The sequence below is a fragment of the Erithacus rubecula genome, assembly GCF_903797595.1.
Source record: "Erithacus rubecula genome assembly, chromosome: 19".
In the NCBI taxonomy this organism is placed as follows: Eukaryota; Metazoa; Chordata; class Aves; order Passeriformes; family Muscicapidae; genus Erithacus; species Erithacus rubecula.
In genome coordinates this window covers 9,092,737-9,114,918 of record NC_136671.1, presented here as the reverse complement: position 1 = coordinate 9,114,918, position 22,182 = coordinate 9,092,737, and the positions used below count along the sequence as shown (strand labels likewise).

At 56.4% G+C, this 22,182-nt stretch overlaps 1 protein-coding gene across 1 annotated transcript in view; it reads left to right on the top strand.

Annotated features, from left to right (window-relative positions):
* The first annotated feature begins 2,447 nt into the window (after window positions 1-2,447).
* The window catches only part of MYO18B (myosin XVIIIB), a 55,413-nt gene continuing 35,678 nt past the window's right edge, over window positions 2,448-22,182 (top strand). The window contains exons 1-19 of the mRNA XM_079322954.1: window positions 2,448-2,656; window positions 2,779-2,840; window positions 3,467-3,622; window positions 4,740-5,894; window positions 6,130-6,196; window positions 6,375-6,487; window positions 7,133-7,300; window positions 8,343-8,541; window positions 9,354-9,496; window positions 10,403-10,503; window positions 10,938-11,001; window positions 12,196-12,340; window positions 17,006-17,170; window positions 17,956-18,046; window positions 18,274-18,466; window positions 19,035-19,115; window positions 19,682-19,829; window positions 19,962-20,121; window positions 21,474-21,657. Of these exons, the coding sequence (XP_079179080.1) occupies window positions 2,479-2,656; window positions 2,779-2,840; window positions 3,467-3,622; window positions 4,740-5,894; window positions 6,130-6,196; window positions 6,375-6,487; window positions 7,133-7,300; window positions 8,343-8,541; window positions 9,354-9,496; window positions 10,403-10,503; window positions 10,938-11,001; window positions 12,196-12,340; window positions 17,006-17,170; window positions 17,956-18,046; window positions 18,274-18,466; window positions 19,035-19,115; window positions 19,682-19,829; window positions 19,962-20,121; window positions 21,474-21,657 (3,573 nt within the window). The 5' untranslated portion in view covers window positions 2,448-2,478. The remainder of the gene's footprint in view (window positions 2,657-2,778; window positions 2,841-3,466; window positions 3,623-4,739; window positions 5,895-6,129; window positions 6,197-6,374; window positions 6,488-7,132; window positions 7,301-8,342; window positions 8,542-9,353; window positions 9,497-10,402; window positions 10,504-10,937; window positions 11,002-12,195; window positions 12,341-17,005; window positions 17,171-17,955; window positions 18,047-18,273; window positions 18,467-19,034; window positions 19,116-19,681; window positions 19,830-19,961; window positions 20,122-21,473; window positions 21,658-22,182) is intronic.

The window sequence follows — 22,182 nt, the reverse complement described above, 5'->3', positions numbered from 1 at the left end:
TGCAGGAAGGTGGCTTTGTCCAGAGCCAGGTTGGTCTGGGTTTGTGTGACACGCTGTGTTTCCAGGCTGGAAAAGGAGATGGGCTGGGAAGAGGCTTTGCTGTTGGTAGCAGGCATCTCCTCAGGGAAAGGGAGAGAACAGTGGTTGAGATGGCACAAAAAACGTGTGTGAAAAACAGAATAAAGCAGGAGCATCCTCAGAGAGGAGATTTGTGGGCAGTGCCTCACTAACTAGGTCCTTTAAAACAAAAAGGAGCAGATTCACACGAACAGCTACTCGCGATGAAGGAAATGATCGAAAGAGAACCTGTCCAAAATGTGTAATTAATGGGTAAGCAAAGCCAGGATCTGTAAATAACTTTAGATATTGTATCGATGAGATCATTCCTTGTTTTATGTACTTGGCTCTTTCCATATTTATTGTGGGGAGGAGGGTCCCTGTGAGCTGTGGCCTCGCTCCTCACGGACTGTCCCGGAGTTTACAGCCCCGTCGTGGCGGGTGTGCCACACTCGGTTCTTGCCGCCAGTATTTTTTTAACGGATTATTTTGGCACAGCTAAGCTGCTTCTGTGTGTTGGTCAGTACAACTGCTCTCCTACGACCAGACCCCAATAAAAACCGTCCTTTGCGTGTGTGCTGGTGCCTCCTTCTTTCCGTGTCACCTTCCCGAGGCTGTGCTGGGATGTGCTGGGATGTGCTGGGATGTACTGGGATGAGCAGCAGGGCACAGCTGGATGGACCCCACACCCTCTGCCCCAAGCACAGGTAAGTCTCTTCCCTCTCCCCAGCCCTGTGCATGGTGTTTGTCCTGGTTTTTCCGAGGGACACAGTGCTGTCTGTGCCAGGAGGGAATGGGAGGTGTGAGGTGTCCAAGGGTGGCTTTCCACCAACAGTGACCTGGGAAGGATCATGGAAACCACGTGTCCTGTGCTGTTCCCAGGTGGGATTTGTGTTGGAGAGATGCTCAGTCAACCCTTGGTCTCCTGCCAGGGGACTCCAGACTGATAATCCTGTTTCCTTTCTTACTACCAGAGCTGTTCTAGCTGTGGGTGCCGATGCCCTGGCTGTGTCCGTGGTGCTTTTGGGGTGCAGTGGCTGTCAGGACTCTGCCCCTCTGCTGCTTATCCTGAGCCGGTGCCCTGTGCCCTGGCTGGCTGTTGGGTGCTGGGGCATGTGGCACACAGGTCCTGCTGTGGGGGTCACCCTTTTCCCCGTGTGGTCACCACGTGTCCGCTCTGCTGCTCCCCTCCCACCTGCCTTGGCCGGGTGCTGACCATGCTGGTGTTGGTGCCAGGGGCTATTTTCAGCTCTGCTCCCAGGTCCTGCTCCAGCTCTGCCCCATCTCGGGGCTGGGGCTGGCGGGGGTTCCTGGGGTGCTCTGGGGAGCCCCAAGCTGGGCTCCCAGCCCGGGGTGTCCCCTCGGGCAGCGCCAGCGTGCTCTGTGTGCGCTCACACCCAACCAGCGCGGTTCCCCCGTTTCTTTGGGGCGCAGAGGTGTGCCCCAAGCAGGGCACGGGTGACGCACGTGTGCCAGCCAGCGCAGAGGCCGAGGAACAGGAGGGGGCCCCGCGGTGCCACCGCCTCTCTCTCCCCAGGCGAGGCCCCGGTGCCACCGCCGCGGGTATTTTTAGCAGTGACATGTGTCACCTCAGCTGCCACCGCGGCGGGGGCGGGGGGAGGCGGCTGCTGACCCTCGGGGCGCTCCCCGCGCTGCCGCCGCCGCGCTCGGCTCGCCGGGGTCCCGCCGAGCCCGGTGCTGCTGTGCGACACCCGAACCCACATCCCGCACCAGGTACCGGCGCTTGGGGGTCCCGGGGTGGCGGCCGGGGTCTGTGGGTGCCCCCATCGGCCGGGAGGGTTATTTTTAGTTGGGAATGGATGGTGATAGTGGCAGCCCCGGCTCCGGGGGCGGCTTCCAGGCGCGGGGCTGAGCTGCGGAAAGGAACGCGGCGGGGCAGCGATGGGAGCGGGAATAGGGACGGGGACACTGGCTGGGGACACTGATGGCCTCGGCTCGTGGCACGCACCAGGAGCGGGTCTAAATAAGGGACAGACCCAAACGGCCCGGCCCGGCTGGGGCTGCATCCTGAGCGGCGGGAGCGCGGTGCTGGGAACGGTGGTGCCACTCTGGGTGCTTGACCAAGACACGTCCCCTCCGTGATTCCCCGTGTGCGGGACAGGAAGAGGGTCCCTCTCCGGCCAGGGGGTGACAATGCTCTGTCGCTCTCCCCCTCCGCGCCCTGTGGTGCCACCGGGGCCGGTTCTGAGCCCGGCTGGGGGCACAGCGCGGGGGCAGCGCCGGTCCCCGGGAGCACGTGGCGCTCGGGGCAGCCTCCCGGGAAAGGCAAGTGACATTCCCAGCCCGCTCCTGGCCGCTCCTGCCCTTTACTGTACAAGGAGAGGCACGGCAGGGCCGGGCGAGCCCCGACGCGCTCGGTGCATGAATGATCCCGACAGGTGAAGCCGGGGTCAGCCCCAAATGGGGCACGGACCGGCTCCTGCGGCCACCCAGCCCGGAGCCCTGGGGTCCCACCATCACCCCCGTGCCACCACCCCTCTGTGCCACCGCCTCCCCACGCTGCCCTGGTGGCTGCTGGTGGCCTCGCCCTCCCCAGCGCTGCCACCCTGCCGCGCTCCAGCTGGTGCCCCGAGCTCAGGTGGGCAGTGCCCGGCAAGGTCACGGTTCTGGGGGCCCGGCTCGGCTCTGGGGCCAGCAGTAGCCCGTGGCTAACTCTCTCCTCTCTCTCTGCCCGCCGTGTCCCCTCGTGTCTCTGCACAGCACCGTCCTGCCTCGCCGCCACCATGGCCATCTCCTCTCGCCTGGCGCTCTGGGAGCAGAAGGAAAGTCTCGGTCCAGGCTGGCACTGCTGCTGTTTTGGGGCTGGGAGCTCAGTGCTGGGGGGGTGTCACTGCAGCAGCCCTGGGGTCACAGCCCCACAGCTCCGTGTGCACTTCACTGTGCTGTGTCCAAACCCCTGGCTCTGGGCTCCTTCACAGCCTGAGAGCTCTGGTTTGAATGATTTTTGCCTGCCTGGGTGAGCCTGGCAGGAGGCTGCAGGGCTCAATGCTGGTGCTGCTGCTGGAAAAGCTGTGGGAATTTGGGCTGGTTTTGCCCTGGGCCTGGCACGGAGGGACCTGCAGAGCTGCATGTGGCTGCGGTGATGCTGGAGCTGCTTCTTGCCTGGCTGCAGCTGGGATGGTTCCTCCTGTGGCCAGGCCAGGGCTGCTGGCACAGAGCAGAGCTGGCAGTCCACGTGGGCTCTGCTGTGCCAGCCCTCGGGGGCTGCACCAACCTGGGCGCTTCTCTCTGGGCTTTTCTCAGTGCTTCTGCTCCCACAGCATCCCTGACCCAGCCTGTGGGTGCTCCGTGCTCTCACCAGGAGCTTGCACAGTGCTCAGCACTAACAGGCTGTGCCGGCTCCTGTCCCTGTGCCTGCCCTGTGACCCAGCTCTGCTCCCAACCCCAGATCCGTGACGAGGACCGAGGGCCACCCCCGTCTGCACCCCCCCTGCTGCTGTCGGTCATCCCGGGGGGGTTCATCAAGCAGCTCGTGCGGGAGACTGAGCAGGAGGCCAAGGCAGCACGGCAGAGGAAGGAGAGCAGGGTGGGCACCAAGGAGGAGGTGAGCACTGAGGGACCCCACACAGCACCCACCACGGAGCTGACTGTCCCCATCTGTCCCCATGTCCTGGTTTGAATGACAGGTGTCTGCCAATAAAGGCAGGAGCTTCTCTTTGAAATGGAGAATGTAAACCCGCTCCCTCCAAATTATTATTATAAATTTGAAATTAAGGGGTTCTCAGGCAAAGATTGGGGAATTAGGAATAACAGTTCTTTACTAGGAAAATTAAAATAGAAATACAGTATCACAAAGAACAATCCAAACCCTGACAGAGTCAGAATCCAAACTGACACCTCGTCAGTCAGTCAGGGTGCTGGCAGCAGTCCCATTCAATGGTGGCTGCATCCTCCTGCAGTGGCAGATGTGGTTCAGCTGGAGCAGTGCTCCTGTAGAAGGTGCAGTTTTCCTCTGAAGGTCCAGGGATGATGGGGAAAGATCTAGCTTTCCTCTGGAATCCAGAAGAAAAAGGCTGCTTTGGTGTTCCAAATCTTAGTTTTTATCTAGGTAGGAAAGGCTTGGCTCCTCCCCTGGGTGGAGCATCTCCCAGTGAGAATATGGAATTTTATCAGTCATGCCCTGGGACTCAATGGCCCATTAACAGGAGATATCTCCTGGAGGGAGGATGGGTCATGGGAAAGATAAAGATGATTGCCCCAGCTGGTTTAAAGATGGTTCATTAGCAGATAATGTGTGCCACGGAGGTAAGGATCACTGCCACACCCAGTTCTAAACAATGGCCCATTAGCAGGAGATATCTCCCACAGAGATAAGAATCGCTGCCACACCCAGTTTTAAACAATGGCCCATTAGCAGGAGATACCTCCTGGGCGAAGGGTGGGTCATGGGACAGATAAAGATGATTGCCCCAGCTGGTTTAAAGATGGCCCATTAGCAGATAATGTGTGCTACGGAGAACAGGGTCACTGCCCCACCTGGTTTCAACAGATGGGAACAGAATACACATTTCTGGCCACATCAACCCAACACACCCCAGGTGCCACACCAGGGAGCTGGATGTCCCCAGGTGTCACAGCAGGGAGCTGGATGTCCCCAGGTGTCACAGCAGGGAGCTGAATGTCCCCAGGTGTCACAGCAGGCTCCTCTCCTTTGTTGGCAGCCCGTGGGGAAGGACGGCGAGGCCCGAGCAGGGGGGACCAGCGAGGGGCCACTGCGGGACGGGCTGAAGGCAGAGGGGCAGGGGGCCAAGGGGGTCACAGCCCCTCCCCACAAGGAGCTGCCCCCTGAGAAGGGTGTGCTGGGGACTGTCCCCAGCAAAACCCCAGCCCCTGCACCTGGCCCAGCAGCGCCTGCCCCCAAACCAACAGAGACACCCCCTAAAAAAGCAGAAACATCCCCCAAAACAGCAGCACCTGCCCCCAGACTGGCGGAGACACCCACAAAAAGAGCAGAGACCCCCTGCAAACCAGCAGAGACATCCCCCAAAACAGCTGAGGCTTCTTCCAAATCATCAGAGACTACCCCCAAACCAGCAGACACCCCTCGCCCAGGGGCTCCCAAGGTGGGAAAGCCATTGTGGCTGGGGAAGAGCCCCAAGGAATCCTTCCTGGGTGGCAGCCCCCCAGCTCCAGCCCCTGCACCCAGCCAGGGCCCCCAGTGTGGCAGCAAAGTCCCAGTGAAGGAGGGGGACGTGCCCAAGGGGACAATCCCTGAAAGCACCAAGGAGAAGGGGAGAGTCCTTGAGACCACCAAGGAGAAGGGGACAGTGCCTGAGAGCACCAAGAAGGAGAAAGGGACAGTCCCTGAGAGCACCAAGAAGAAAGGGACAGTCCCTGAGACCACCAAGGGGAAGGGGACAGTCCCTGAGAGCACCAAGAAAGGGACAGTCCCTGAGAGCACCAAGAAGGAGAAGAGGACACCCCTGAAGCACGAGGAGTCTCCAGCCAAGACAAAAGCCCAGAGGGAGCTGCTGTCAGCCAGGAAGGAGCCAGAGAAGATGAAGAAGGATGTTGGGGGTGGCAAGAAGGAGCCAAGGGAGATCAAAAAGCCTGAAAAAACCACAAACAAGTCAGAGGGTCTCAAGGGGGAGCCCGGACGAATCCAAGAGAAGTCTCCAGAGGTGGGAAAAGAGGTGGGGAAGGTGAAGGAAGAGCTGGGAAAGGGTAAAGAGATGCTGAAAGAGAGCAAAGGCATTGGCAAGAGCACAGACAAGGACCAGGCTGAAGAAACATTGGGAAGGAGCAAAGAGATGAGCAAGAGCATGGAAAAGGACCAGGATGAAGAGGCATCAGGCGAGAGCACGGACAAGTACCAGGTAGAATGTCAGGTGTTATTTGTGTTTTGAGGAACTGGTGGAGTTTTCTGGTTTCATGCAGCTCCTCCTGTTCCCATGGGCTGGGCTGGGGCTGGGTAAGGTGACCCCACGCCTGGATGAGCAGGCAGCAGAGGGGCAGGAGTGTGGAAATGTCTCTGTGCATGGGGCAAAGGGAGTTTGTGCAGCTCAGTTTTCCTCCTGCTCCTGCCCAATCCCCCCTCTCTCCTCCCTGCAGGCTCCAAGGGATGTTTGGTACGAAGCAGAGAAGGTCTGGCTGATCCTGCAGGATGGGTTCACACTGGGTAACTCTCCCTCCTCTGCTCTGGATGAGATGTGCTGGGAGCAGAGCAGGCTCTGGCTGCTGTGCCCCGCTGGGTCTGGGGCTGGGGCTGGGTTTGGCCCTTTGGCATCTCCCCAGGCCACAGCTGGCTGTGCCCAGGGCTGCCCCACTCTGGGGACACTCACCAGCCTCTCATTCAGCCACACAGCTGAAGCCAGACGTGGGGACACCCGAGCTGCCAGCAGGGAGGGTCAGGGTGCGCCGGGACCAGGACGGCACCGTCACCGAGGTGGACGAGGACAGCGTGCAGAGGGTGAGTGCTGCTCCTTGGGATTTTTTTTCTCTTATATTTACATATATATGTACACAAACAACAGGACAGGACTGCTGGAGCTGCCTTGAAGCCTTAATTCCATCACTAAGCACGTGAAATGGAAACAGCTTCAGTCGCTTACAACAGCACATGAAGTTCTCCTTGTTACAAAGTCTTTTAACAACTTTCTAGCTAAGAACATAATATTGAAAGCTGACAAGTATTTGCTTAGACCAATTAATAAGTTGCACATACATCTTGCTTTGAGCAATGTTTAAAACAATGGATAAAGCATCATTATTAAGCTTACATCTTTCTACTTGCTTAACCTATTTTCCTGAGGCCTGTCTTTACACAGCTCATACCCCTGTTATTTGTTGTCCTTGCATCTTCAGTGTTCTTGCATTTCTCCACCTTGAGATTTGCTTTCACACAGCTTTCTGAGAGTTTTATACCTTTTCCCTTTCCCACAGGTGAGCCCTTGCCCAGCCCGTTCTGGTGCAGGGATGGAGCCTGGCTGCAGGGCAGTGCTCGGGCACAATGATGCTTCTCTGAGCTGGCTGTGCCCGGGGTGCCAGCGGGTCTGTCACAGCCCTGCCGTGCCAGCAGAGCTCGAGGGGTCTCTGTCTCTCTCTGTTCCCGCAGACCAACCCCCCCAGCCTGGACCAGGCTGAGGATCTGGCTGCTCTCATCAGCCTCAACGAGTGCAGCGTCCTGCACACGCTGCAGCAGCGATTCCGTGCCCGCCTGCCCTGCACCTACGCGGGGCCCAGCCTGGTGACCATCGGCCCCTGCCCCGCGCCCCCCGCCAAGGTGAGGGGAGGGACCCGGGGCCGTGGGGTGCGGGGGGACCCGCCTGGGGACAGCGGCGGGGAGCGCCGGGCACGGCGGGGCCGGCAGGTGGCACCGTGGGACCGTCACACTGCGGGGACAGGCGGGATGCTCCGGGGACATCTGGGACCGGGGATGCTCGGGGGACATCTGGGACTGGGGATGCTCGGGGGACATTTGGGACCGGGGATGCTCCAGGGACATTTGGGATTGGGGATGCTCGGGGGACATCTGGGACCGGGGATGCTCCAGGGACATCTGGGACCGGGGATGCTCAGGGGACATTTGGGACCGGGGATGCTCAGGGGACATTTGGGACCGGGGATGCTCGAGGGACATCTGGGACTGGGGATGCTCGGGGGACATTTGGGACCGGGGATGCTCAGGGGACATTTGGGACCGGGGATGCTCAGGGGACATTTGGGATTGGGGATTCTCTGGGGACATCTGGGACCGGGGATGCTCGGGGGACATTTGGGATTGGGGATGTTCCAGGGACATCTGGGACTGGGGATGCTCAGGGAATGTTTGGGACCGTGGATGCTCAGGGGACATTTGGGATTGGGGATGCTTGGGGGACATTTGGGATTGGGGATGTTCTGCGGATATTTGGTATTGAGGATGCTTAGGGGACATTTGGGACCGGGGATGCTTAGGATATGTTTGGGACTGGGGATGTTCTGGGGACATTTGGGACCAGGTTTTCTCTGGAGACGTTCAGGACTGTGGCTGCTCTAGGACACTCAGGACCGGGATTGGTCTTGGTGACATTTGGGACTGGAAATAGTCTGGGGACATCTGGGGACTTGGGATACTCTGGGGACATTAGGAACCAGGGATGTTTTGGGAGGGGGATGCTCTGAAGATACTGATGGCCAGGAATGCTCTGGGGATGCTTGGTCTGGGAGTGCTCTGAGGATTCAATCACCCTGGGGAGCAATCCTTACCCAGAGTGTGAATATCCTGACATTTTCTCCATGAGAATCCTGTTTGGGACGTGCTCTGCCACTCTCTCCATGTCCAGGTCCCCAGGGGGAGGTGGGACAACCTTCCCCCACACATCTGCTCGCTGGCACACAGAGCCTACAGGAAGCTGCTGCTGCAGCGACAGGACCAGGCCATCGTGCCCCTGGGGCACAGCGGGGCCGGCAGGACACGGTGCTGCCAGAGTGCTCTGGAGTACCTGGTGGGCACGGCAGGCAGCCTGGACGGCAGGGTCTCAGGTATGGGCAGGTTTGAGGTGTGGGAAGGGTCTGGGCAGGGTCTCAGGTACGGGCAGGTTTGAGGTGTGGGAAGGGTCTGGGCAGGGTCTCAGGTATGGGAAGGGTTCAGGTGTGGGCAGGATCTGAGGTATGGGAAGGGTCTCAGATATGGGAAAGGTCTCAGGTACGGGAACAATCTCAGGTATGGGCAGGGTTCAGGTCTGGGCAGCGTCTCAGGTGAGGACAGGGTCTGTGCAGGGTCTCAGGTGTTACCAGGATCTCAGGTATGGGCAGGGTCTGAGGCATGGGCAGGGTTCAGGTGTGGGCAGGGATGGCTCTGCATGCTCGGTGCTGAGCAGGGGCAGCACACAGAGCTGTGCAGGTTGGGGACACACAGACACACAAATCCTGCCCTGATTTGTGTCCCCTGGGTGGCTCCTAAGCAGCCGGTGTGCCACTGTCCCTGTCCAGCTTGAACAGATTTGCTGTTTGATAAAATAAGCACCGGTGTGAGTGGGGAGGGAATGAATTACTCGAGTGACCAGTGCTTGGGGCAGCGCTTTCCCCTGCTCGGGTTACTGTGACGCGGGGGAAGCGCTCCCTGCTCCGGGGTGGAGCCAGAGGGCAGGGTTGGGTTTCGGAGCTCTCTTGGGAACACCGTGCTCTTGCCCAGGGCTGAGGGACAGCCTGGAACAGGCGGGGCAGGCTGGCACATCCTGTTCCTAGCAGTGTGGGGTGCTGACCCCATGCCTGGACAGTTCTCCAGGGCAGAGGTGAGGCAGGAGCTCAGAGCTGCAGGGTGGCTCAGGGGGCTCTGAGGGTTTGTTTTGCAGTGGAGAAGATCCAGGCGATGTTCACAGTGCTGGGAGCCTTTGGCTCGGTGACCACCAGCCACAGCAGCAGCTCCACACGCTTCTCCATGGTCCTGTCCCTGGATTTCAGTGCCACTGGCCAGGTCACTGCTGCTCACCTCCAGGTACCTGTCACCTGGTGAGACGGGAGGGCTGTGGCTGAAAATGGGGGTCCTTGGGGTGGGGATGAGCCCAGTTCCCCTGTGCTGCACTTCCCAGCCAGGCTGGGCACCAGGAGTGATGCTCCACTCCCTGCTCCTGCTAAACCAGGCGTGCCCCAATGACCCCTGAGCAGAAGCTCTGTCAGCAGCCTGGAAGGGTCCCCCAGCCTGTCCCCATCCCTGGCAGGGAGCTGGGAGCAGTGCTGGGATGAAATGTTGATGAGGAAATGTATAATTCAGCATTTCATTAGCAGCACCTCGCCTGGAGCTGAGCCTCAGAGGGCTTTTATCACCGTCAGGGCTCTTATCAGAGCTCTTTAATCACAGCTGCCCGTGCCCCTGGGCCTTGTCTGAGGGGGGAGAGGGCTGGAGCCTTGTCTGCTCCTGGGGAGCACCAGAGCTTCCCACTGCTGCTCCTGCTCTGGCTCCCACAGGAAGCTGGTGGCCTGGTGGAGCTGTGCTTTTGCAGGAGTATTGTCCCCATTGTGCCACCAGAGCCATGCTGGCACATCTGTGGGACAGTGGGATGGGGACCCCCAGCTCTGCAGGCTCACTGCTGGCTCCAGTGCCGGTGCTGAACACTTTTGGCAAGGCTGGAGTTGAGCTGGGCTTGTCTTGAGCCCAGGCACTGATTTATCCCAATCCTGCAGCATCTTTGCTGGGCCCATGGCACTGCCCAGACCCCTGGAAGCTCAGAGGGGCCGTGGGTGCTGCTTTCATGCACTCAGGTGTTGTCTGGATCATGATTCAGCTCTTGCTGGCACAGCCCTGGGTGGGAGGAGCAGCCCCCAAACCCAAGGAGAAGTGCAGCCCCTCCTTGGCAGCTCCCAGAGCATCTCCCCATCTCCCTGTCCCCTTTTCCCTCCCCAGACCTTGCTGCTGGAGAGAGCTCGTGTTGCCCAGCAGCCCGAAGGAGAGAGCAGCTTCAACATCTTCCCACTGCTGCTGGCAGGGCTGGATGTGGCAGAGAGGTGGGTGTGAGGCTCCAAAACCCCAGGCTGTCCAGGCATTCCCCATCCTTTATACCCAAATTCCCTCCATCAATGGGATTCTGAGACCCCCTGATAAGGGATTGTGAGATTAATTGCATTAATGTGGCTGCAGGGATCTTTCTGCACATACAGAGATTTTCTATGGAATAAAGGCATTTCCTGGTGCTTTTTTGCCCCTCCCTAAAGCTGAAATTGGGGTGAGAAATGAGACAGAGCTCCCTTCCCCTCTCACTTCTGATTCCCCCCAGACTGTGGCCCCAGGAAAAGGCTCCTGCACCAGCTCATGTCCCTGTGTGGGGCAGTGCAGTGGTGGCCTGTCCCATCCCTCAGATAGTGCTGTAAAGGTGACTGGGAGTGCTGAGGGCAGGCAAGGAGGGAGCTTGACTCTTGTGTTTTTTTGTGACTACTCCCAGGACGATGCTGCACCTGCACCAGGTGGCTGAGAGCAATTCCTTTGGGATCAAACCATTCACAAAGGTAGGGAGAGGGAAATGCTGGAGTCTGGGATGCTGCAGGGCACCCCCTTTGTCACCACCAGTTTGAGGATAACTTGGGCTCCCTGGTTCCTTGGTGACTTGTGATGATGGCACTGTACTGGGAGCTTGGAGGGGAGGGAGGGGATGTTGGGATGTGAGGGAGGGTCTGCCCAAACATCCCCCCAGCACCCCTCTGACAGCCACAGGGGAGCTGCTGGGACTGGGGCTGCCCTGCCTGGGATGTCTGCTTGGGTTTTGCACATCCACATCCACCCTGGCACCAGATCCTGCTGCTCCAGGGTCACCTACCTCGATGTTCCCCTGCAGCAGCAACTCCCAAGGGCAAGAGCCTCCTTTGGGCAGCCCAGAATGTGAATTTTAGGGGTTAAAGCTGCACAGCTGATTCCCACCTCCAGCCCCTCATTAGTCTGAGCTGTCTGCAGAGCCCCAGCAGATTTGTCCACGAGCCAAAGTGCTGGGATGAATCGCAGCAATTTGCAGTTACATCATCTACTGATGAATCCAATATTCCATCTTCATTAGGGAGCTCCTGCTCCACTTCAGCAGCCAAAGGAATCAGCTGCTGGAGCAGCAGCCTCAGGGAGGGCACAGCAAGGTCCTCACCCTGCTGAGGCAGCAGATTTGGGTTCAGAGATGGGGTTTGCCTCCTTCCACAGCTCTGATTTCTGGGGATTTGCCATGCCAGCATGGGGAGTTTCCCAAGGTGGGGTGCTAGTGGCTCCTGGCCCCACAGAGCAGCCCCAGCTCAGGGACTGCAGGAGGGGGTTGGAGGTGACAGGTGAGGTCCTGCTGATGGCCAGGAGCTGCTCAGCTCTGGGCAGGTGTGTTTGGTGAGGAGTGAGGGCACAGGGCTGCATGGACCATGTGTCCCTGCCATGGCAGGGACCTGGAAGGAGATGAGCTTTAAGGTCCCATCCAACCCAAACCACTCAGTGATTCCCTGATATAAAACATCCATATCCAGCTCTCTGCAGACACTCCCAAAATGGGAATTCCATGACAAGGTGATGTACAGCTTACTCCCAACACCAGGCACCCCAGGAACCTGCCACTGGCTTCTCCACTTGGTCCAAATTTTCCAAGCGTCCCTTGCTGCGTTTCTGATGTTTTCACTGTCCCTTCTGTGGGGTGCCCAGCAGAGGCAGTGACATCCCCTGGCTCTGTCCCCCTGCAGCCTGAGGACAAGCAGAGAGCCTCGGTGGCCTTCTCCCAGCTCCGTGCTGCCATGGGCACGCTGGGCATCACCCCGGAGGAGCAGGTGGCTGTGTGGCGCATCCTGGCTGGAATCTATCACCTGGGAGCTGCTGGAGCCTGCAGAGGTGAGGGGAATCCTGCTCTGCTTCCCTCACACCTTGTCTGTCACCGTCAGGTCAGACGTGACACGCACACACTTGAGCAGAATAACAATGGAGTCCTCCTTTGTTTTGTGTGTTTTCTATATTTATATAGAATAGAGTTTATATGTCTAGAAATATGTATAGTGTCCTGGTCTGAAGGACAGGTGTCTGTCAATAAAGGCAGGAGCTTCTCTTTGAAATGGAGAATGTAATCCCTCTCCCTCCAAATTATTTTGAAATTAAGGGGCTCTCAGGCAAAGACTGGGGAATTAGGAATAGCAATTCTTTACTAGGAAAAGTAAAATAGAAATACAGTATCACAAAGAACAATCCCAAACACTGCCAGAGTCAGAATCCAAACTGACACCCCATCAGTCAGTCAGGGTGGTGGCAGCAGTCCCATTCAATGGTGGCTGCATCCTCCTGCAGTGGCAGATGTGGTTCAGCTGGAGCAGTGCTCCTGGAGAAGGTGCAGTTTCCTCTGAAGGTCCAGGGATGATGTGGAAAGGTCTGGCTTTCCTCTGGAATCCAGTGGAAAGAAGGTACCTTGCTGTCCAAAATCTCAGTTTTTATCTAAGTAGGAAATGTTTGGCTCCTCCCCCTGGGTGGAGCATCTCCCAATGGGATGATGTAATTTTATCAGTCATGCACTGGGACTCACTGGCCATTAACAGGAGATATCTCCTGGAGGGAGGATGGGCTGTGGAAAAGATAAAGATGATTGCCCCAGGTGGTTTAAAGATGGCCCATTAGCAGATAATGTGTGCCACGGAGATAAGGATCATTGCCACACCCAGTTTTAAACAATGGCCCATTAACAGGAGATATGTCCTGAAGGGAGGATGGGCTGTGGGAAGATAAAGATTCACTGCCACACCCAGTTTTAAACAATGGCCCGTTAACAGGAGATACCTCCTGGATGAAGGGTGAGTCATGGGAAAGATAAAGATGATTGCCCCAGCTGGTTTAAAGATGGCCCATTAGCAGATAATATGTGCCATGGAGATCGGGGTCACCGCCCCACCTGGTTTCAGCAGATGGGGACAGAAAACACATTTCTGGTCAATCCTGTATTGCAACCCAAGACAATAGATTATATATATAAATGTAATATATGTAGAGTATAGAGTTTATATATTCTTAACAACGCATGATCTTAAGTCATTGGCTACATCACAATAACTTATTGCATTCATTGGTGCAAAGCAATTAGCATTAATATATTTTGCAAAGGTTTTGCAAGAAGTTCATAAGGCACCTATACACGTTTACTTATGCATGTAGATTAACGACAAAATTTTAAATTTTTTAATCAGTTTTCACGCTAATGGTTTTGTCTTCTTTCCTATGGATACACTCAGAATTCCTCAACTGCTTTTTTTTTTACTAACTCAGTTTGGCTTGCAGGCCAGCTGTCAAGCCTCTCTGTGCTTGGAGCAGGGAGGGATCATGTCCTGGCAGGGATCAGGGTGTGCAGGGATGATGCTCACCCCAGAGGCTGCTCTGTTTGTGGTACCTCCAAGTTGTTCCTTGCTCTTCCTCCATGGTGGGGTGTGGGAACGACTGGTGTGGGTGACTCCTTGGTTGGCACATTGTCCCCAATGACACCAAGAAAGGACAGCCTCAGGTAGCACTAATTTCATCATCTCTTGAGTGTCTAACTGAATTATAACAGGCTGAGTCTGGATGAAGATTGTATTTATAGAGACTTTGTTAATACAGGAGAGCAGAAATTGCCTTATCCCTTAAAAATTATTTTAGGACCTGCTCTAACCCATTTTGGAGGCAGCCACATTGATTTACACACTTCAATTTATGAGGGCTGCATAAAGGCTGCCATAAACTAAGCCACAGACATTTATAAATGTCTCTGCAACATGTCATAACACATCTTATGGTAATTTATGCTATTAATCATTTATTAATTATTTTAAAAGGATAGATGCTGTCATGACTTACAGTGAGTTCTCTTTTCTCCTTCTTTTTGGTGTTCTCTTTCCTCATCTCCATTACCTTAATGCCCTTCCAGCTTTTATAGATGACCCTGTTCTCTCAGGCTGATGAATATCAGAAGGATCTTAGCCAAAAAATTTGAAAGTCCTTCTGCCCTGTGAGTTTTCTGGAGGGCAGATTTTGGAGACGTGTCTCATTTTGGGAGTGCCCAGCTCAAGGGCAGCTGGAGGGATGTCACAGGCAGTTCTGCTTCCTGCACATTCAGCCCTCTGTAAATCAGTCTGGGAGGGAATTGAATGCTGCATCCAGCAAGTGCTGCTCCATTCTTTGCTCAGGAGCAGCAATGGGAGTAGCAGATCCAGGCAGCTCTGGTGTGGGATTAACACGCAGAGCATGTCTCAGTGTCGCTCACTCTGGTATTGATTCCCCCTCCGTGTGTCAACAAAAGGGGAGAAATGAAAGGAAATATGGATAAAAAATGGATCAAAGCTGGGCGGAGCAAAAGTCTCAGTGGGGGCGACGACTCTTTTAATGTGGTTAAACCTGTCTCCCGATAGCCATCTCTCTTCCCTTCCCCTTTCATGCCCTTTGATGTTGTGTATTCCAAATCCTCTCCTTGAAATCTCACCAAAGGGAGCCTCGGCACTGGTTTTTCAGGGCATTTTCAGGAGCTCAGCCCTGCACCTCCTCCATCCCCATCCACAGCCACGTGTTAAACGGGCCCCAGTGTGGGTTAAAGGCTTTTTTCCCTTCTCTCCTCACCCGTTCAGCTTGTGAAGGAGTAAACCAGGAGGGATCAGCACCACCTCTCCCTGGCTGGGGGTGGAAAATGCATTTGCAGCTACAAAAACGCTGAGAAGAAAAGGTTGAATTTCAAAAGCTCGTTCTGCTCTACCCCAGCGTCAGCCCTTCCCGCTGCCTTTGAAATGTATTAGAGCAGCTCTTTTATTAGGAAAGCAGCCTGGCAGCTGGAGGCCAGCAGGGCACCCCTGGCACCATTCACCTGAGTGCTCCAGTCCCTTTGTGGGCTGCAGAAAATCCCCTGGTTTAATTTATTTGCTGCCCCTGTAAGCAGAAGGGAGGTTTGGGGTGCAGCAGGGGGGGTGTTCAGCTTGCTCTCATGCTGTCCTTTTGCGGGTTGATAGCAGAATAAATCTCCCTGTGGGTTTTCCACCACCCAGCTGTGATGGGGGTGGTTGCCATTCCACCCTCCAGGTGTGCCAGGAGTCACTCCAAACCCCCTGGCACAGCGAGGCTGCTGCAAATCCAGCCTCCTGAACTCCTTTAAAAGGAGGAAAACCACAGGGCAGGAGGGCTGGGATCTGCTGCTCTGTGGAGCATACTGAGCTGCCCCAAACCCCACAGAGGTCAGGGGCATAGGGCAGCAGGAGGGACAGGAGCACCCAGACAGCCAGGGGGGAGTTTTGGGGTCAGTGAGACCCCCAGCAATAGCTCAGGGTGAGTGCTTGAGCTGCATCACATCCTGGGAGCCCAGGAAATTGGGCACTGAGCAGTTTGGAAATGGGCTGGGGCTATAGCAAGAGAGGCTGAGCTGTCCCTGTGAGTGCTGACCCTGTGTTTTCCTTCTGCTCATCTCAAATATTACCTGGGCTGAAATAATTCCCTTCAGGTGTTAAAGTCAGCAGATTTTCCATGGTCACATCACACTCAGGAGAGCCATGTGGAGCTGCTGCTGGCTATAGTTTATGGAGGGTAAAATGATGCCTAGGGATGGCAGGGCTGAGTGGACCTTCTTGTTTGTCCCAGAGATGCTGGAGTGGGCAGTGTGGGATGCTGGAGCAGTGTGGGATGCTGGAGTGGGCAGTGTGGGATGCTGGAATAGGCAGTGAGGAATTCCAGCCAGCTCTGTGCAGCCCTGGGCCCCCTCCAGCCCCTCCAACTCCCTGGCAGGCAGAGCTTTTGTGTCTGGCAGGAATCAGTCTCTGTCCAGCCAGCTCAGACAAGAACAAGTGAAAACAGAATAAATCAAAGCCTGGAGTGCTGAGGCAATTCCCCTGCCTGCTCCAGCACAGCCCTTGATGTTGGAGTCCTTCAGTCAGCATAGAAAATCCTGGGAAAGGATCAAAGGGGAAGGGAGAAGGGGCTGGTTCTCATGGGTGTGAGAGCCCTCGAGCCCTTTGTGCATCCCCTTGGCCAGGAGTGGGGTCCCCATGGAGCTTCCCAGGATGTGGCCACCTCTCACTCTCCACCCACACCCTCTTCCCTGCCACCAGCTGTGTTTTAATTTTAGCTGTGAGCCCCCTGAGCCATCCACCACCCAGAAGTGCCACCCTGAGGTCTCTGGGTGACTTTGGCTGCTCCCATTTGTGTTCCTGATCCGTGCTGCCTGGCTGCCTCCACGGCACCTTTCTGCCCTGGATTTGTAAAAGGATTAATCCTGCAGATTACTTCCCTATTGATTTTAATCATTAAGCTGGGATCATTATCACTGGGATGTGAGTGCTGTCTGCTCCTGGCTGTGGGGACAGCAAACACTGCTGGCACCCTGAAAGGTGATCCGGGATTTCGAGGGATTGCTTGGTAATCCCATCAGCTCCCAGCAGCACATCTGCTGCTCTGCTGTGCTCAAACTCTTGAAACGCCGATGCCTGACGTGCCTTGGACCGTTTTGGCTTTTGGGGGAGCAGGAGGGAGGGCGTGGGGGTGTTTTGGTGATGCTGAGCCCCCGTGCAGTTGGCAGGAGGCAGTTCCTGCGGTTTGAGAGCGCCAGCCGCGCTGCCGAGGTGCTGGGCTGTGACGTGGAGGAGCTGGGCACTGCTGTCTTCAAACACCACCTCAGGCACATCCTGGCACAGGTGACAGCAAAGGGACAGCCCCAAGCAGAGGAGAGCACACCAGGTAATGGGGGATCCCGTCCCTTTTCCCTTTATTTCTGTGGGAGAGGGGATGGTGAGGCAAATTGTCCTGTTTTCTTAGGCTGTGATGCCCAGTTAGGTCTGTAAATATTAATAAAATCATTAACTGTGCTGTGTCACATCACTGCCCTCAGCTCTCCAGCTGGCCCTGCCTGACCCCCCTTAGGGACACATAAAATCAGGTGAATTCAGATAAGTGATGTGGCTTAAATGCTGTCAGAGCTCTGCCTAGAAAAACAGGGGAAATTCCCCAAAATTCACAAATGGAGCTGGGTTGGTGTTGTGCTCTGGGCACCTGTGTCCTGCAAGGAGATCTGGATCAGGGATTGTGCTGCTTTGCCACCATAAACCTTAAATTATTGTATGGATCTAATTGATGGGGGCAGAGCCAGCATGTGCAAGGTGGGAGGGTGAGATATTGCCTGGATTTCAGGTCAGCCTTCCCACACTCCTTAAAGGTTGGATTGATGATCTTGGAGATCTTTTCCAACGTTGATGATTCGGTGATGCTCAGCAGCAGAATTCCAGCTGGGCCCTGCAAGTTATCCTTGATGGTAAAAATGATAAAAGCAAGGACCTGGGGAAGTGGCCTTTGACATGGCAATAATTGCATTCCTTAAATCCACGTGAGGCAGGAGAGGAGCAGAAGGCAGGATGTGCAGGGGTGATGCTGTGGAACTGTGTGGGAATCCAGGGAATCCTCAGCTCTCTGCAGGATGAACTTGGCTGGAAATAAACGTGTTCCTGCTCTTCCCTTCACTGTGCCAGGGCCAAAGCTGACAGGAGTGGAGTGTGTGCAGGGAATGGCCTCGGGGCTCTACGAGGAGCTCTTTGCTGCTGTGGTTTCACTCATCAACAGGTACCAAAGATCTGGGGGTGGCTTCCCCTTCTCCAGGGGCATGCAGCAGGTGCCTGATTCCTGCTAGAGAAACAGGCAGCTGTGTGAAAATCTTGATGTGGGAATGGTGCTGGCATTTGGGACTCCCGTGTCTGCGCTCCTGAGGCACAGGCATGGCAAGAGCTCACCTGTCACCACTCTGCTCCTATCTGTGGGTAAATCCTGGTGCTGTGTGTGCCTCTGCCCAGGTCCTTCTCCTCCCAGCACCTCTCCATGGCCTCCATCTCCGTGGTGGACACCCCTGGCTTCCAGAGCCCGCGGCAGCAGCAGCGCGAGCGCGCGGCCACCTTCGAGGAGCTGTGCCACAACTACGTCCAGGAGAGGCTGCAGGGGCTCTTCTATGAGAAAACCTTCCTGTGGGAGATGGAGAGGTACAAAGAGGTGAGGAGCAGGGCCTAGGAGCTGCCTTTGTCCCTGTGTCACCTGTGGTTTGAGTGAGTAGCACTGGGGGAGTTCTGCATGGAGCAAAGGCTCTCTCCACCCCCTGCCTCACTTCTGAATCCTCTTGGCTGCTTCTGAAGTGCCAGAGATGCTCTCTTGGCATCTTTGTGGAAGCTGCCATGGCAGGGGGGGTTGGAATGAGATGATTTTAAGGCCCCTCCCAACACAAACCACTCTGGAATTCTATTATATACTTGCTCCAGCTCAGGAGGCTTTGTGCCCTTCTGTTGTCACAGCTGACTTTTTCCTCAGGTGATGAATAATAGAGAATAGAAAGGAGAATGATAAATTATTGCAGAAATAAGCTGCTGAGAAACCTACAGGCAGAGATGAACTTATTATAGGCTTGAAGGAATTACCATAATGCCTCTAACTCTGGGAAAATAACTGAATTCCTATGGCTTAACACACACATCATCGAGTAAGGATAGATGTGCCCTTCCCTAGTGATGCTGACTTCCAGATGCCATCCCATGGCTGAAACAAGCTCTTAAATTATGTTTTCCAGGAAAATGTTGAGGTGTCTTTTGATCTTCCAGAGCGCTCTCCACTGGCCACACTGTCCATCATTGACCTGAGCTGCTCCCAGGTACCCTGTCCCCTCTGCATCCTGCTGCTCCAAGCAGTGGCTGAGTGGGATCTTGTGGAGGATCCCAGAGCAACCTGAGGTGTTGCAGGGGGTGGGGGGAACAGCATCCACCAGGACCTTTTTGGCTTTTTAAAATATGAGAACCCTCCCTGACCAAGCTGTGCACTCCATCACCCCCTCCAGCCTGGGCTGATGGGCTCCTCTGGGACACTGTCACTGCTGAGGGTGATGGCTGGACATCAGGGTGATGTCCAGAGCTGGATCAGGTCGGGAGGGATGGGGGTCACAGCTGGGCAGTGGGAGCAGAGTGGGATGGAGGGAGCAGAGCAGGATGGAGGGAACAGAGCAGGATGGAAGGAGCAGAGTAGGATGGAAGGAGCAGAGCAGGATGGAAGGGAAGGATGGAGGGAACAGAGCAGGATGGAGGGAGCAGAGGAGTCTGGAAGGGAAGGATGGAGGGAGCAGAGCAGGATGAAGGAGCAGAGCAGGCTGGAGGGAGCAGAGCAGGACAGAAGGAGCAGAGCAGGCTGGCATGGCTGGAGCACAGAGCCCTCTGTCCCTGACAGCCCCAGGTGCTCCCTGGCAGCCCTGGTGCCGCTCGCCGGGGGCTGCTGTGGATCCTGGATGAGGAGGTGCTGGTCCCAGGCTCCGGGGATGGAACTGCCTTCGAGCGCCTCTGCTCCTACTTCGCCACCAAGGCACCCGACCAGGAGGGTGAGTTGGGCTCAGCTTGGCTGCCCAGCCTTTGCCATCACCCTTTGGCTTTGGGATTTTGGGAGATGTGGAAGACAAACCCCTCATTGGGCTTTTCTCTGGGCTGGTCCTGGGGTGCTGTCGCTGTCCCAGGTGACGGGCACCTGCGCAGGTGTGAGCAGACGCTGCAGTTTGAGATCTGCCACCAGCTGGGCACGGCCCCCGTGCGCTACGACCTCACGGGCTGGGTCAGCAAGGCCAAGTTCAACCTTTCAGCACAGAATGCCATCCAGGTGCTGCAGAATTCCACGGTGTAAGTGCCAGGAGGTGCCACAGCTCTGGGGTAAACTCTGAGCCCATGGGAGGTGCATGGGGACGTTCCTGTCCTGAGCTGTAAACCTGCTCCAGAGACAGAGACAGAGGGTGGTGTGGGGCATCAAGGGGGAATGATTTCCTACTGCTTTAGGTGGAATATTGGTGAAAATTTTCTGGCTGTGAGGGTGATGAGGCCCTGGCACAGAGAAGCTGTGGCTCTCCCATCCCTGGAAGTGTCCAAGGCCAGGTTGGACAGGGCTTGGAGCACCCTGGGCTAGTGGAAGGTATCCCTGCCTGTGGGGGTCTAGCACAAGTCAGAGCTGTGAGGCTCCACCAGCAGCTGCCCAGGTTTTCCCACTGCTTTGAGCAACCTTGTAAAACAAATTGGAATTGAAAGGGAACTGAAGTGCTGCAGGTGTCTGTGCACACAGGGGGATTTGAACCCTCTGCTTTCATATTCCTGCCTCATTTGGTTTGGGCTTCAACCCAGGGAAGCTTTAACAGCAGTGAGCAGCTCCACGCTCGGAGCAGAGGGGATGGAGCGGGTGGGGGTGTCCCAGCATCCTGGGACCAATTTGGAATTTGGGGCCCTGGATACTGCCTGACTGCCGAAGGAGCTGTGTCCCGATCTGCTGTGTGCCGATCCGCTGTGTCCCGATCCACTATGTCCCGATCCGCTATGTCCCGATCCGCTGTGTCCCGATCCACTATGTCCCTATCCGCTGTGTGCCGATCCACTATGTCCCGATCCGCTGTGTCCCGCTCCGCTGTGTCCCGCTCCGCTGTGTCCCTATCCGCTGTGTCCCGCTCCGCTGTGTCCCTATCCGCTGTGTCCCGATCCGCTGTGTCCCTATCCGCTGTGTCCCGCTCCGCTGTGTCCCGATCCGCTGTGTCCCGATCCGCTGTGTCCCGCTCCGCTGTGTCCCGATCCGCTGTGTCCCGCTCCGCTGTGTCCCGCTCCGCTGTGTCCCGATCCGCTGTGTCCCGATCCGCTGTGTCCCGCTCCGCTGTGTCCCGCTCCGCTGTGTCCCGATCCGCTGTGTCCCGATCCGCTGTGTCCCGCTCCGCTGTATCCCGATCCGCTGTGTCCCGATCCGCTGTGTCCCGCTCCGCTGTGTCCCTATCCGCTGTGTCCCGATCCGCTGTGTCCCGCTCCGCTGTGTCCCTATCCGCTGTGTCCCGATCCGCTGTGTCCCGCTCCGCTGTGTCCCGATCCGCTGTGTCCCTATCCGCTGTGCCCCGATCCGCTGTGTCCCTATCCGCTGTGTCCCGATCCGCTGTGTCCCTATCCGCTGTGTCCCTATCCGCTGTGTCCCTATCCTCTGTGTCCCTATCCTCTGTGTCCCGCAGAGCCGCCGTGCGGGAGCTGCTGCAGCCGCGGGCCAGGGCGCCGCTGCCGTGCCGAGCGCTGGCCGGGCTGGACGGGCGCTCCCAGCCCGCCCTGCACCGCAACTCCTGCCTGAGGAAAACCTTCGCCAGCAGCGCCGCCGCCCTCAGGAAGAGGTCGGTGTGCGCCCAGATCAAGCTGCAGGCGGTGAGTGCCAGCGCCGGGTCGGGGGGGTTGTGGCACAGAGCGTGGTGACAGAGACCTTGCCCTGCTCCATTACCAGGGAGCCCTCACCCCCCATAGTGACCTGTCTGTCCCCATTGTGGCTGTGGCCACTGCTGTCACTCAGGGAGAGCCCCCAGGCAAAGAGAGCAGGCACAGATCACACAAAGATCACACACACAGATCACACTGATCACACAGATCATACACTGATCATACACAGGTCACATAAATCACACACAGATCACACTGATCATACACTGATCATACAGATCACACAGATCATATGCTGATCATACACAGATCATACCCAGATCACAACCAGATTACACTGATCACACACGGATCACACAGATCACACACTGATGATACACAGATTACACAGATCACACTCAGATCACACAGATTACAGGAGCACCTCGCTGCTTTAATCCTCTTAAGTGCTCAGACAGTAACCAGCCCGTGGTGCTGGGCACATGCCAGGCTCCTGCTGCTCTCACACCTAATTAA